Source organism: Zea mays, chromosome 2, assembly GCF_902167145.1.
Source record: "Zea mays cultivar B73 chromosome 2, Zm-B73-REFERENCE-NAM-5.0, whole genome shotgun sequence".
NCBI lineage: Eukaryota > Viridiplantae > Streptophyta > Magnoliopsida > Poales > Poaceae > Zea > Zea mays.
This window is the reverse complement of record NC_050097.1, coordinates 242,275,710-242,292,053: the sequence shown is the minus strand read 5'-3', so window position 1 is coordinate 242,292,053 and position 16,344 is coordinate 242,275,710. Positions and strand designations below refer to the sequence as shown.

The following is a 16,344-nucleotide window of genomic DNA, read 5'->3' as shown; positions in this document are numbered from 1 at the left end:
TTGGTGAAGTCAAGTGTGTTCTGACCTATTATGTCCTATTTTACTTTATAATTCATAGTCCCACATACTATGATTAACCTAAGAATTGACTAGCTTTCCATTTATTCTGTCCTTGATTACCTTTTTGGGTTGGGTTATTATAATCAGCTACATGCTAGTGCATTACCCTGATCAACAAACATGATGAGTATTACTTTATGATATGATAATTCATTCTGATTATGATTATGAGCTTATGGCATTTTAGGGGGCTCGGGCTGTTTCCCGAGTACCTCTCCGTAAGGACCTATTCATTGAGAGACCACCCGGGAAAACAATACAACCATGAGGGTGATATAGGACACCCTTAGGTGATTAATTAGAGGAACTTGAAGGTGTAGCTTGCTTCACTGTTGTGCCGTCAATGGGGACTGGGGTGTAGCACCCTAAAATTTTACTTTAGGATTTATAAATATTTCTCAAAATAATGGAACTAAAATATCTTCTAGCAACTGGGTTGAGAGCGCGTGGGTGATAGCGTATTAGCCTTAGATCCCAGAGTATACGGTGAAGATTGGATCCACGAAACGATTCGCCTTGGGCGATTCTAGGCGTTGGATCGCGATCGTACGGGTCCGGGGCGATCGCGGGGTATTTTAAATCTGAACTCTAGAATCAGGATTCTGCGGTCACCATGCCCTACCGGTTCAGTGTTCCACCGATCTAATCCGGTGCGTCAGGTATGGATCGGACGGTTAGATCTATCTGATACCCCTTCGACGGGTAATCTTCACAAAGAGCCCCTGCTCTTTTTCGTAATTAAGCCGCTGTCCACTTGGGGGTTATACTGAGTCTGGAAAACAATTGCGAGTTAGCCCCTGGGCTTCTGTCTATTCCGCGCGCAATCCAGAGCATAGTAAAATTAGAGAATTAATTCTGGAAATTGATTATTAATACAAAAATAATTCCAGAAACTTGTATAATTCATATTAAATTCATTTTAACTCCAAATTAATTTATTCCAGTGGCATTGATTTTGTTTTAATATTATTTATCACTTAGTAAATTTGTTTAGCCATGAAACTTGAACTAAAATTATTCACATGAGTTATGCTATTCCAAGTACTTGATAACTTTAGAAATTCATAACTTAAAATCCATAACCCCAAAATTAATGGTTCCTGTTCCTATGGTCTTATTTTAATATGTAGATTATTAATATGTCTTTTTTCTTATGTTTGGTGTGATGATTTTGCCTATACCATGTTTGTTTGTATTGCTACGACTAGCGCGAGGTCATGAGTCATCTGAAAAGCAAGTTGGTACCTGGAATCTCAAGTCCCAGGCAAGTTGTGCCCTTGATCACTTCTTTTTACCCAGTCATGTTCTGATTAATCATAATGATCTGCAAATGTTAATTTTGATGGGACCCAATAGGTTACCCTAGTTTGACTATCTTTATACCTTGTTTACCACTGAATTCTTGGGTAGTACCTGCTATTGATTTTATGTGGTTTTGGGTATAGAGATACACATTATTCATGATTATACTTTTATTATCAGTTATTATTTACTGTTCATGTTAAGATCATTATGTTAATTGGAACATGGAGAACCATCCGGGAAAATAGTGCTACCACAAGGGTGGTATGGGACGTCCTTGGCTGACTAATTTGGAAAGCTAGTGGATGACTACCTTACCCGAAAGGGGCAAGGGCAGTAGGGGAGTGGTCAGTGTAGGGAGGTCCTTTGGTTGATTTTGCTGCGATGGCGGTCAGGTGAGGGGTCCCTGCATTGGAGCTTCCTAGAAACTGTAGCAGGTTTTCTGAAGCTAGTGGAACTTTGTAAAGGCCTCATAGTGTTACCCTGCCTCGCCTCCTCGGTAGAGGTGTATGGGATTGGTCGTCTCTTGGCAAGTGGGTAACACGACTTGTGGTTAAAGATGCGCAACCTCTGCAGAGTGTAAAACTGGTATACTAGCCGTGCTCACGGTCATGAGTAGTTCGGACACTCACATGATTAATTTATGGAACTAAATTCAATTTGTCATATGCATTGCATCGCAGGTGTTGTTATTATTTTTGTTCTACTACTTAATTGGGTTGGTATTTACTTATACTTAGTAATTGCTAATAAAATTTTGACCAACTTTAAAAGCAATGCTGAGCTTCAACCATCCTCTTTGGTAAGTCTTACACTTCACGTGAGCTCCCACCTTTGGTGAGTTCATTTACATTATTCCCCACAACTTGTTGAGCTATGAACGTATGTGAACTCAGTCTTGTTGTCTCACACCCCCCACAGGTCAAGAACAGGTACCGCAGAATGAGGCGCATAGAGGATGCTGTGATGTGTTCGTGAGAGGTCTAGGTCGTCGTCTCCCAGTCAACTTTGGGTTGCTGGATCGTGTCTTTATATGATGTAATTACTTATTTATTTTGTACATAACTCCTATTATATAGTAAAGACGTGACATTCGTTTCTGTACCACTATTCATCATATGTGTGAGTCTTGGTCCCAGCACACTGGTGTTTATTTCGCGCCCGGGTCTTTGTGCCCTGAAACCCGGGTGTGACATGGGGCACAGTGCTTGCTCTGCTAAGGGTGGATGCCGAGGTTCATTCGATTTGGTTTTGTTAGTCACCCACCTTAGGGAGGAGTACTGTGTTTGTACGGCCGACGAAACCTAACGGGTGACTGCACACCAGGAGAATCTTTGTAAAGGCTATATAGTGATACCCTGTCGAACCACCTAGGAAGTGATCAATGGGGAGTCATGATCCCCGGACAGAACGGGAATCACGACTCATGGGTAAAGTGTTCAACCTCTGTAGAGGATTAGAAACTGGTATACCAGTCGTGCTGATGGTTAAGAGTAGCCTTGGGGTCCTCTTTGATTAGAGATACTCTGGTTATATTTATGTTGATGGTTTAATGATGGTGGCTATACTTATGATTTCAGGTACTTTCCTATCTGAGGAGGTGCTTTCTTTTGGGAATATGAACTTGGGATTCTATGATAAAACTTGGCTTCTACTAATAATAAATACCTGACCAACTAAAAACAACTGCTTTGAGCTTAACCCCACATACAGCTAGTCCACTTCAACCAAACGGGACATTTGCTGAGTACATTGATGTGTACTCACCCTTATTTAAACATCAAACATCACGTTGTCCCCATTGCAACCATTGCTCAGGAGAAGATGAAGACAACACGGAGGATTTTCAGCAGTTTCAGGACTTCGAGGAGTTCTAAACTAGATTAGCGGCAAACTCTCAGTTGGATGCCTGTGAATGCCTTATGTTACTACGTTTCGTTTAGCACTTTGATTTCTGTTTAAGTTAATGACTATGTGAATGTTTCGGACATCATGATGTAATTAAGTAACAATTCTTTCCGCTATTATTTAAGCATTGCGTGATGATGTCCATTTATGTAATCGATGTGTTCGTGAATTTCTGATCCTGACACATACATGGTTCGCATTCGGTTACCTTCTAAAATCGGGTGTGACAGTCTCGCGGACTTGCTCGGCGGGGACTTGGTCGTTCGCCCCGCCTCGTGGACTTGCTTGACGGGGACTTGGTCGTACGCCCCGCCGAGCAAGTCAATCGCCCCATCATGCGGACTTGCTCGGCAAATGGGCTAGAGAGAGGTTTATGGGCCTCGCCTTGGGTACCCTGTTCCCGGTACCCGACAATGACCTTCCTCGGATGCTGATAGGTCAATTAAAGAAACAACAATGGATATATATGGATAGGTATAGAGGTGTAAGGCTATCTCTAGAACGTTGCCTATTCTTATACCCATATTCAAACTTTATTGATAAAATGTTGGACAGGTCTGGTGCCCTTGGAACAAGTGTTGTTTCCATTCTCCAGAGTGGACTACTTCTTGCGCTGATTTGTTTGGTGAGTTACCGAAGGAGATTTAGGGGAAGAAAAACAGGGCACTTATAAGTGATATATTGTTTATCTCAGATGTATTGATCACTTCTCTGGTATTGGTGCAATGTATTGGGGTACCGATCACTGAGTAATCACGCAATGTATTGGGGTACTAAATCCTCTCTGGTATCGATTATTCATGCAATGTATTGACGATTTTAATAAGTGAATCGCCAATGTATATGATATTTCCACTGGCGGTGTACTTAATACAGCCGCCAGTGTATATACATCATTTCCACTGACGGTTCAGTTAAGTGAACCGCAAGTGTATATGACATTTCCACTGGCGGTGTACTTTATAGAACCGCCAGTGTATATACATCCTTTACACTGACGGTTCAGTTAAGTGAACCACCAGTGTATATGATATTTCCACTGGCGGTGTACTTAATACAGCTGCCAGTGTATATACATCCTTTATACTGACGGTTCAGTTAAGTGAACCGACAGTGTATATGATATTTCCACTGCCGGTGTACTTAATACAGCTGCCAGTGTATATACATCCTTTATACTGACGGTTCAGTTAAGTGAACCGCCAGTATATATTATATTTCCACTGGCGGTTTACTTAATAAAACCGCAAGTGTAAATACATCATTTACACTGACAGTTTTGTTAAGTGAACCACCAGCGTATATATATTTACACTGCCGGTTCGTTAAGACGGGCCCGTCTGTTTTTTTCACTGGCGTGCTGTAACTGAAACCGCCATTATAAATTTCTACGTGCCGCCACCTTAGAGCTCTTTTCTACTAGTGTTAACTTCTTTTCTTGTAGACCATTTGGAAAACAGGAAACAACGCGGTACTGTATTCAACAACAGATGGTTGTCCACACCTATGACAATCATGGCGTCAATGCAGTAGTAAGTTTGTCGTTTTTGTGTGTGTGTGTTTATTAGCCGTTTCTTTGTTTTTTTTCTTCTGTTGAGCTCCAACTTTATGAAACGTCGTAAGCTGGTAATTATGAAATGTAAGGATTTGGAGAGAGAAAAAAAACGGGAGGGAAAACCATGCATGCTGCTGACGCGACGGCCGGACGCAGACGCAACAATGCCCCCGGTGCGGCGTTGTCGAGCAGCCACTGCACCACCCCACGCATCACCTGCAGTAATCTAGCGACGGGTTTTTCTTATTTATTTATTTATTTATTTATTTTTCTTCTCTCCCTCCCTCCCTCAGATTTGTTTTCGTTTTCATTAATCGTTATTACCAGCAATTAATTAACTTTATCTATTGATTTACCAAACCGCAATAAAGAATATATATATTCTTTTATTAAGGTCCAGTAATAAGCAGCACAGAAGCGCAGGTGCAGCAGCAGCAGCGTCAGCGCCCGAGGCGCGCACGAGAGAAACAGAGGCTGACGAGGTGGGGCCCGTGCGGGCCTTGACCAATCGGAGTTCGACAACAGCCTGGCCACCCACAAACACACACTCCTTCGCCTCGCGCCGGCCGTCGTCGCCTCCCTCCACCGAACGATCCCTCCTCCTCCTCCTCCTCCTCCTCCTCGCATCCCACCCCACCCCACCTTCTCCTTAAAGCTACCTGCCTACCCGGCGGTTGCCGCCGCCGCAATCGATCGACCGGAAGAGAAAGAGCAGCTAGCTAGCTAGCAGATCGGAGCACGGCAACAAGGCGATGGGGCGCGGCAAGGTACAGCTGAAGCGGATAGAGAACAAGATAAACCGGCAGGTGACCTTCTCCAAGCGCCGGAACGGCCTGCTCAAGAAGGCGCACGAGATCTCCGTCCTCTGCGATGCCGAGGTCGCCGTCATCGTCTTCTCCCCCAAGGGCAAGCTCTACGAGTACGCCACCGACTCCCGGTACGTACGACCACCTTCAATTCGTCACACAGGCAGTGTGTTTGTTGAATTGAATACGTGCCTGCTATGCTAGCTGCCTGTCAGTATGGTCCATCCGTTCGCCATCAGTTCATCTTTCTGCTTCGTGCTGCTGTTGTGTGTGTGCGCCATACCATGCCATGCCATGCCATGCCACCAACCTGGCTGTGCTGCCGTTTTTGGCTCGCAGCCGCCGATCCCCGACCCGAAAGCTCATGCTGCTCTTGCCGTTTTCGGCCACCACCCACCATGGCCTGCTGTCTGGTCCTCCACGCCTGCTTCCCCAGTTCCACTTCCATGCATGGTGGTCAGTTGGCTGGCATGGCAGCAGCAGCCGCCTTCTGGTTCGTTTGTGCTGCCTCAGGATTTGCTTTCTACTAGCTAGTGTGCTACAGCCGATCATTTCATGCTGCTGCCCGCGTCGATCTGCTCCGCTAGCTGCTTCCTCGTTTCGGGAAACCTCGCCCGCCCCGCCATTAACTGATTCACCTGCTTTCCTTCTGTTGCGGTGTTGCCTACGACGACTGAAACCTTTCCTTTTTGGGGATTGGCGTCTGCCGACTCCACTAGGCCTCCTTTTAATTCCTTGTTTTATATACATGTACATAAGCTTTTGCTGATGCAGTGGTACGGTGCCTTTATTTTTATCGGATTACAGTACGTGTTAGATTGATAACAGCACGCAATCAGATCTAGCTTTGCTTGCTTCCTTCCTTCCTCGTCAAATCTTTCTGGCCCTTCTCGATTTGCGCTCCATCGTATAATTAATTAACCATCACTAATCACACTTTCCCCATTTTTCTAAACAAAAAAAAGTATCACATGTTCCTAATCACGCGTGCATGTAATTTGCTGTTTCTTTCTCTCTCTCTCTCAATTAATTTGCTGCCTGCCGAGAAACACGAGCTGCATGCTGGCTCAATCAGTTCCTAACTGCGAAAGTGCAGATAATGACCCCCTCGGCTCGGATTAATCAGTACACATGATCGAGGACGCATAGATCTGGCTTTTCCTTATCTGGTTCTTCGTCTTCAATTCTCCGTTTCTTCCCTCGCATCCTTTTCCGTGTTGTTTCAGATTTACAAATAAACCATCGTCTCTCTCACTTTCATCTGTTGTTCTTCCATGACAGTGAAAAATACTGTTTTTTCCTCGGGTGCATGGAAAAATTAAAATTAAAGGCCCGTGTTTTTTTCTCTTTGGATGTGTTCTTATAGGATGGATACACTATGTGCATCCGGGTTTTGTGGTGATGTAACATAGTAAAGCAGCTCCGAGGTACTGGGTTCTATTTCATATTCCCCCCCCCCCCCAAATCAAAAAAGTTATCTTTGCTCGAAGGTCTACTCGTTTTTTTTTCTGGCTTTTATACGAATTCTATGACATGCTAGTATGGGTAAAAACGAAATGGTGATTCTCATTCGTATATGCACTATTATATTCTTTGCATGCACTTTTATTACAAAAGCTGCATGGACGTGTTACACATTCACGGAGATAACAATTGAGCAGTAGATTAGTTTCTGTCTTCTTAATTAGCTAGGCAGGCTCAGAGGTGAAACTGCAGCTATTAGGTTGAGTAACACAGCTAGTGCTGTATTCATGAAGCTTCGGTTTGACTCAGTTTTGCAGTAGCACTGGTTGCAACTCGCTAAACCATTTAACTTCCATGTACATGATGTCTTTGTAGGAGTTTGTGTTCATTCTTCTTATTTTGACATTTCAAGTCATTCAGTACGTAACTACTAAAATAAGTGTCTTGCAGAGTCAGTCTCAAGATAACTTGTTGGTCTTGGCTTATTAGCTAAGATGCAATGCATCATTACTTGCCTTACTGTGATGGCTAAACCAATATCACATGCACTGTGTGCTTTTTCAAGCATTCCACATCCATACATACCTAGTATCCCTGACTTTTTAATGACCCCTGATGATAGAACATGCATTGTTTGTATATTACCTGTTAGTGTTCTTAACATAAAATTTTACAAAAGAAGCTCTATTACGAGGATGTTATGCTGCTTTTGCAAAGGAAACTAGCTAGGCAGACTGGTGCTTTTTAAATAAACAATTAAAATCTTGTGAACCCAAACACTACTTACAGATCGAAAATTACAGTAAGACGAAAGTAAATGGCAACTAGTACAATACTCGTACATGCGTTGCGACGGCACATAAAAACAAATATTACGTTTTATCTTAGCCAAAGCGTCTAGAAAGGTATGAGTTGAAAAGAAGACTTTTTATAGCTTACTCGGTCGCTGTTCTTCCTTTAGCTAGCAAGTTAATACTATATGGGAGCGCTACGCAGTGTGCCGCTTCCTCTCGTGTTGGGCTCAGGTGGTTTCTCACAGTCCATCTGTAAGGTAACAGCACACTAATAGGAGCTTCAGTGGGCTTATTTATGAGATAACAGCCTACTCATTAATACACCTACATGTGAAAGGACGATCGTCGAAACTGGTGTTTTATAGTAGTAGAAATGAACTTTGAGGCATAGCTTCTTTGCAATTCCATTGTTAGCTTGTTTTTTTGTTTTGAAGATACATGTCGTTAGCTTACTTGTTGGATTGCATGTAAACATGCATCATGGTTGCTTTAGAAAATTTTGTTGACGTTGATGAGTACATTTCTCTATCGCAGTACAAGATATGTAATGATATAGTACTTGCATGCTCGTGCTTTCTTGCATATGATTGCTTTTCGAAAGGGAATATAAATGCCCTCGAAAATTTACTTATCCCTTGCAATGATCTCTGGTTTAAGCATAGATTATTTCAAGGACTTCCAAAGAAAATGATTTGACATTCTTTTTTCCCCTTTTTTCAGCATGGACAAAATTCTTGAACGCTATGAGCGATATTCCTATGCTGAAAAGGCTCTTATTTCAGCTGAATCTGAAAGTGAGGTAAGATCACATGTTGTCAAATTTGAGATGCATCTTACATTTGTTTCATGCGGCAAGACGCCGCCAATGCTTCATTGTTATCTCCGCTTGTATACGAGTACGATCACTCGCATATATATGTCAATATCATATATATGGAATTTTTCTTGTGTGTTTTATCATAAGCTTGATCCGAACAGCTTAACCTAATTAAAGGCTGTAGGATACTAGGATGCCCTTGTATTTTATGTTAAATACTATCAACTGGACCTTTGAACGTTCACATTGCATATACTGTAAAAGAGGGTATGTGTAGTTACCTGGACTCATCATATGATCAAAATAGCATATGGAAATATGAGCAACTCGATGTGGTTCTGTTATACCTGTTTTTTCAAGCTTACAAAACCAGGTGATGGGTGGATCCCAAGTTTGGGAAAGTGTACATAATACCACAACATCATTACATTCTGTCCATTTGAAGTCTTGACTCTTGACTCTCTTGACTGAACCTGGTAATTCATTTGAATGTTAACATTCAAATAATATTAAATGTGTTTTCTGTGTATTTTTACGGGTTACTATACAATGTAATTCCTTGAGTACTGCATGTAGCTGCATTATATTCTAAACTTGTTGTATCTATGAACTTACTACAAAGTGATAACAATGTCTTAGTCATAGCACAAAACAAGGTACTATTATTTGGGAGTTGGGGCTTTCTTTTTTATGGCCTTTGAACTCAAATGTGTCTCTGTATATGTGGGTGTAACGAGTTTTTCTAATTTTTAGTCATCAATCTTGTATATTTGGTTACCGAGCATCATCATCTGAGAGAAATAACAAGAACCTCTATGAACTAATTTAGTTTTGTTTCCAGAAATTTAATCATGGAAGTCCTTTTCTTAATAAGACGTGAGGCGAAAGGACTTCTAACTAAGTTGGTTAGGTGGTATAAGTAGCACTCTTCAGGTCCTGAGTTTGACTCCCCATAAGAGCGAATTTTCAGGCTGTAGTTTAAAAACATTCTCTCACCTGTGCAAAAGCACCAAAGCACAGGTCTAAGGCCCGGCCTCGATCTTGGTCGTTTATCACATGGGCTACGATGTTGCTGTGTATTGGTGACATAGGGGTTTTCTCAACCTGTATGCGAAGGTCTCATTCTTAATATAATACCTGGGGCTGTCTTACCCCTTCCCCGCCCGCCCGCAGGTCGAGTTTTTTTAATAAGACATGTGATGGAGCAGTATATGGAGTAGAAGAAAGACCTACATATGGTGCTCATTAATATGGATAAGTCTTATAATAAAATACCAAGGAACGTTATATGTTAGGCTTTAAACAAATATAAAGTTCTAACGAATCATGTTGGACTCATTAATTATATGTACAACGATAATGTGACTAGTGTTCGCTTAAGTTATGGGAACATAGATGACTTTTTGATTAGAAAAACTACATCGAAGGTCAACTTTTGAGCTCTTACTTTTTTTTCCTTGGTGATGGATAAAACCATAAGAGATATAAGAGGATATCGATGAAAGACGAGCAGGAGTAAATAGAAAACTAGAGTTATGTCAGAAGATTTTAGAGTCCAAAGATTTTAGACTAAATATAACTAAAATCAAATACACTAGACGTGACTTCGACACTAAGACTGAACCCAACTTGGTTATGCATCGTGCGAGGCACAGTGTTTTTGCCTCTTCGCTTGGCACTGTCCACAGTGAATCACGGTTCCAATACAGGAGGCATACAAGAGAGGCATTTTGCATTGCCCGTGAAAATGGATACCCTCTCTCTCCTCAATGCTCGCCTGTGCGCGCCCATGGGAGCAACAGACCGTACTTAGAATCATTTAATACACACTAGCAGACAGAGAGGGGCAGCGCCAACGGTGCCATTTGGTTGCCCAAATGAATGTCCGATTGAAAGCTCTATCCTTTTGCGTGGCCATCCAACATTGTAGCACGAAGCAACGGTACCATTTGTCTGTCGATTTTTTTTTCGAAAGGACCATTTGTCTGTCGATTTGTGTGTGACCTTCTGGGGTCAGTCTAAGGAAGTAGATGTTATTTTAGAAAGTCAAGGCCCAAAAAATACCTTTTGATATTTAGGATCAATGATAAAGGGAGATAGGGATATTGATAAAGATATTAGTCATAAAATCAAAACGGGATAAAGTGACGCCAAAGCATATGGCGTTTTATGTGACAAGAGGTACCACAAAAGCTGAAAAGCAAGTTTTATAGGATGCCAATTAGACTTGCTATGTTATATGGTGCAGAATGTTGGCTTGTAAAAAGACGTAATATTTGGTAGATAATTGTTGTGAAAATATATATGTTATGTTAGATTTGTGTCCATAAAGATGGGATTGAATCTAAAACGATGATATATGTGATAGGCTAAGGATATCATCAATTGAAAAAAAGCTTGTCCAATACCGATTGTGATGGTTTTGACATGTATAATAGAGACCTCCAGATACACCACAACGTAGTGGGATCTTAAGGAGCAATAGAGACCTCCAGATACACCACAACGTAGTAGTGGGATCTTAAGGAGCAATAGTAATAGGAAGAGAGGTAGGAGAAGGCCAAAGTTAATATAGAAAGAGGCAGTAAATAGAGACTTGAAAGAATAGAATGTATCCAAATATTTAGTGTTCTATCCACGTGTCTGAACCTTGATATATGGCTTCTGTCGGGTTTCGACTCTAGTCTATCCTAATTTGCTTGGGACTAAAAAGCTTTGTTGTTATTGTGGTTGTTGTAATATTGTATATTTGGATAAATATTATTAGTCCTGTAATTTTAAATGTACAGTCATCAAAATTTGAAGTTAAATGTCTTCCACTTTCTGTGATAACTATAACTCTTTATGAGACTGCTAATATAAGTCGTCCTCAAAATAATTGGCTATGTCCACTGGCTCCATGTATGGTGTATATTTTATATAATTTGATGAGAAAATATGGAAAAATAATAAAATTGTCATGTTTAAGCATGCTGAAGAAGTCAAAACATTGCAAGGAATGCTAGTACTATGTTTCAACGGAGTTCAACATTGTGTCACTAATCTTCCTGGCCCATCCAAATGACCAAATGGGTACAATGTTGCAAACATTATAACCTTACCTTGATGATGCTATCTTTTCTGAATTGCTATTGCTCTGTATATTAATTTTTTGGCTCTGGGTCTCTTTCCCTGTATAGCAAAATAAAGGAAATATCATGTTACAGAATTGTAGTCTATCTTTTTAAACTGTATATCTCATATTAACTTGCTATATATTCCCCATTTTTAGAAGAACATATATATGGTCATCAAATATGAACTAATTACAAAGACACATTCATCAGAGTTTCTTTTTCCTTTTTTCCATTCCCAATGTTGATTCATAGGTCTTGCTGCATATATAGGTCGAAATATTAACTTGAACTGTCTTGCAGCATAGGATTATGTTAATTTTGTCCAATGTAAATTTACATAGGAGCAGAGGAGCCTAATGATATGCACTTCATTTCATTGCAAACTGATATTTGCTTATGCTTAACTAAGAAGAAATTAGCATTCTGATCATCATCAGGCTGTCCTGCTGCCTAAGCCTGACATAATGAACGATCTGAATTTTATGTCTAGATGCTTGTGATGTAACTATCAGAAATCCGGCTCCTCGTTTCCCTTCTCATTTACGATGTCAATATGATGTCCCTTCATAAAAAAATCATTGTGAATTCTTTAAACTAGTCATCATGTGATTTTCTTTACTTGTAGTCCACATCAACAAATCCTGGAATAATTATTGCTTTTGGCAATACTGTGATGACATTTTTTGTGTATAAAAAGATAGGATGATTCTGTTTGTAGATGATAATTATTCTGATTGTGACCCTTTATTTGCACTGAAATGTTCGTCCTGTTCTTATTTCTCATTTTGTCTCATGTGCTTATGCGGTGGAAACATTATTTTTATGAGCCAAAAATACAATTATTACTTGTGCTCATACTGTTAATAATTAATATGTGTTCTTCTTCGTACTAAATATGATCTTATGAAAATTCCTATTTCGTCTGCTGATCAGAATGCAAGTGGTAATGTGTTTCAATGTACTGCATCAATATTATGATAAACATATTGTAAAGCTGAATTCCCGAAAGCATTGTCTACCTGTCAGGTCTTACCTTTTATTTTTCAAAACTGATGTTAATTAGGTGGCTGCAGTGGCCAAATTTATGTTCAGTTAAAAAGACCTTAACTAGTACATATGTTTGTTTCTCACTGTCCCCAGATCATCCATTATCTGGTAATTCCTAAAGCAGTTCTGACAGAATTTATTTTCCTATTCAGGGAAATTGGTGCCACGAATACAGGAAACTGAAGGCCAAAATTGAGACCATACAAAAATGCCACAAGTAATAACATTTGATGGTGATTTGGATTTTGAATAATTTGGAACTAGAATCATCCTGTTACTGTACTTGTTGTAAACAAACTATCAAGTAAAAACAATTTGTGCCTTGCAGGCACCTGATGGGAGAGGATCTAGAGTCTTTGAATCCCAAAGAGCTCCAGCAACTAGAGCAGCAGCTGGAGAGCTCACTGAAGCACATCAGATCAAGGAAGGTAGTAACTGTAGTTTTGCTCAATTTATAACTAGGAATCTCTTCTTCTGTTTGCTCTATAGCCAATGCTTGTGTTACTGCTCTAAATGGTTTGCTGCTGTAAGATTGGGTACTAACAACAAGATCCATTTTTTGGATGTGCAGAGCCACCTTATGGCCGAGTCTATTTCTGAGCTACAGAAGAAGGTAACTAAAGCTGAAAAAACTTTCAAGGCAGTTGCACTCAGGCTTACAAAAGAAAACAGCACTTGAGTTTGAGTGGCCATTTACCTGCTGATGATTTGTGGTTCAGAATGCTCTGCATCTGAACAGCCATCAACAGTAGATTGATCATTGCAGAAATGACTGTTGGTACTGCTGTGGTGTGCAGGAGAGGTCACTGCAGGAGGAGAACAAGGCTCTGCAGAAGGAAGTAAGCTGCCAGAGACTGACTGCACCCTAAACCATTGCATTGGCAACAGAAGGGTTTGATGTGTGTCTCCTCTTTTTGTGTAGCTTGCGGAGAGGCAGAAGGCCGTCGCGAGCCGGCAGCAGCAGGTGCAGTGGGACCAGCAGACACATGCCCAGGCCCAGACAAGCTCATCATCGTCCTCCTTCATGATGAGGCAGGATCAGCAGGGATTGCCGCCTCCACACAACATCTGGTACACTTTTATGCCCACTTCTACCTAGTTCTTTGCCTCAATTATATATGGTCAACGCCATTATCATGATACATCCTGCCTGCTTGCTGGTGTTGTATGCATGCATCAGCTTCCCGCCGTTGACAATGGGAGATAGAGGTGAAGAGCTGGCTGCGGCGGCGCAGCAGCAGCCACTGCCGGGGCAGGCGCAACCGCAGCTCCGCATCGCAGGTCTGCCACCATGGATGCTGAGCCACCTCAATGCATAAGGAGAGGGTCGATGGATCATGACGTACGCGTACCATATGGTTGCTGTGCCTGCCCCCATCGATCGCGAGCAATGGCACGCTCATGCAAGTGATCATTGCTCCCTGTTGGTTAAACCCTAGCCTATGTTCATGGCGTCAGCAACTAAGCTAAACTATTGTTATGTTTGCAAGAAAGGGTAAACCCGCTAGCTGTGTAATCTTGTCCAGCTACCATGTATGCTTGTTACTGCCCAGTTACCCTTGAAATCTAGGGGCGCTTTTGGTGAGAGGGTGCAGTTTACTTTAAACATGGTTCGTGACTTGCTGTAAATAGTAGTATTAATCGATTTGGGCATCTAGTAAGTAAATTAAGGGTGTGTTTGATTTGGCTTTTACTCTCTAAAAGTTAAAAGCTAAATTAAAGAGCTGGATCTAGAAAATAGACTTTTCTAAAAGCCGACTTTGTGATGGTGCAAAATTGAAAGCGTCTTAGCTTTTGGCTAAAGAGTTGTTTGGTTTGACTCTTTTGTCCTCTAAAAACCAAAAGTCAAACCAAAGAGCTAGATCTAAAAACACGTTTTTTTTTCTTTCTAAAAATCGTCTTTCTCATTTGGACCTACTTTTAGTGTCTTTTAAAGCATCTTTGGACCTACTTTTTACGGCTTTTAATGGTTTCACTAAATGGTTTTTAACTTTTTAACAACTCACAATCTACATCAATTTTTTTTTCATAGCTTGTAGTCTACAACAACATTTTTTACAACCTACAATCTAACCAAATAGACCCTAACTAATGGGAGAATGAAAAAAAAATCGCTCGATCTTATGCTATTGATGCATGACATGTGAAACCATGAGGCTCATTTTTGAACGATTGGATACATAAACCTAGCGATGCTTCACTGTGACATCCGGCGCATATCTGTATGTTTAGTGTACTTTGTTTCTGTAGTTTTTCCTTAAGTGTAGTGCAACTTCTTATCTGGTGTTTTATTCGGTGTATCGTTGTAATCATCTAGTAACTAAATTAACTAATGGGAGAATGAATAAGTCTCTCTTGTGCTACTGATGCATGATATATGAGACCATGAGCCTCATTTTTGAACGATTTCATAAATAAATCTAGCGGTGCTCGAGTGTGACGTCCGGTGCATATCTATATGTTCAGTGTACTCTGTTTATGTAGTCTTAACTGTAGTGTAACTCCTTATCTGGTGTTTTATTCAATGTATTATTGGAATCATCTCATGTTGCTGAGTTGACTATTTTTCTCCGTTTCTTTGTCTCTTCGTTCGAGTTTTTTCTATCTTATGTTTTTTATACTTTTGTATAATGTTTGCAGGTCTCCAATGAGTCTTCTAATGTCTTGTCCGAGGTGTTGATTTTCTTGTCTTCACTTTGCCTTCGTATAAGTTCATGGTGCATCCTTGAACTATATCAATAAACACTAACAAATAATATTAGTTCAAACGATTATATTGATCATCAAACATTAAAAAATTATAACCAAATGGACATCGATCCATTTTCCTTACACAAGTGCTAATGTAAGCGATCTAACCAACCTAAGCATTTTACTAAGTACCTACATTAATCACTGAGTGATCTTTGAGCGCTTGGATGTTTAGAGCTACTATAGTATGTTTCTTAGTGTCGGGGACCATAATTAGGGGTACCCCCAAGACTCCTAATCTCAGCTGGTAACCCCCATCAGCACGAAGCTGCAAAGGCCTAATGGGCGCAATTCAGGTCAAGGCTCCGTCCACTCAAGGGACACGATCTCGCCTCGCCCGAGCCCAGCCTCGGGCAAAGATAGCCGATCCAGGAGGATTCACGTCTCGCACGAGGGTCTCCTCAAGCAACGGGCGCACCTTCGACTCGCCCGAGGCCCAGCTCGGGCAGGCTTCGCGGAGAAGCAACCTTGGCCAGATCGCCACACTAACCGACCGTATCGCAGGAGCATTCAATGCAAGGATCGTCTGACACCTTATCCTGACGCGTGCTCCTCATTCGACAGGGCCGAAGTGACCGCAGTCACTTCGCCGCTCCACTGACCGACCTGACAGGAAAACAGCGCTGCCTGCCCTGCTCCGACTGCTGTGCCACCTGTCAGGGTGAGGCTGACAGTAGCCAAGTCCAGCCTCGGACGCCATAGGAAGCTCCGCCTCGCCCGACCC

The 16,344-nt window shown here is 41.3% G+C and overlaps 1 protein-coding gene across 1 annotated transcript; it reads left to right on the top strand.

Moving 5' to 3' along the window:
- The first annotated feature begins 5,338 nt into the window (after positions 1–5,338).
- LOC542257 (zea apetala homolog 1) lies at positions 5,339–14,622 on the top strand. The gene is made up of 8 exons (NM_001111863.2): positions 5,339–5,762; positions 8,610–8,688; positions 13,022–13,086; positions 13,198–13,297; positions 13,441–13,482; positions 13,667–13,708; positions 13,792–13,940; positions 14,050–14,622. Exons 1-8 carry the CDS (start codon positions 5,578–5,580, stop codon positions 14,186–14,188), a joined length of 801 nt encoding a protein of 266 aa, NP_001105333.2. The 5' UTR covers positions 5,339–5,577; the 3' UTR covers positions 14,189–14,622.
- The last annotated feature ends 1,722 nt before the right edge of the window (positions 14,623–16,344 follow it).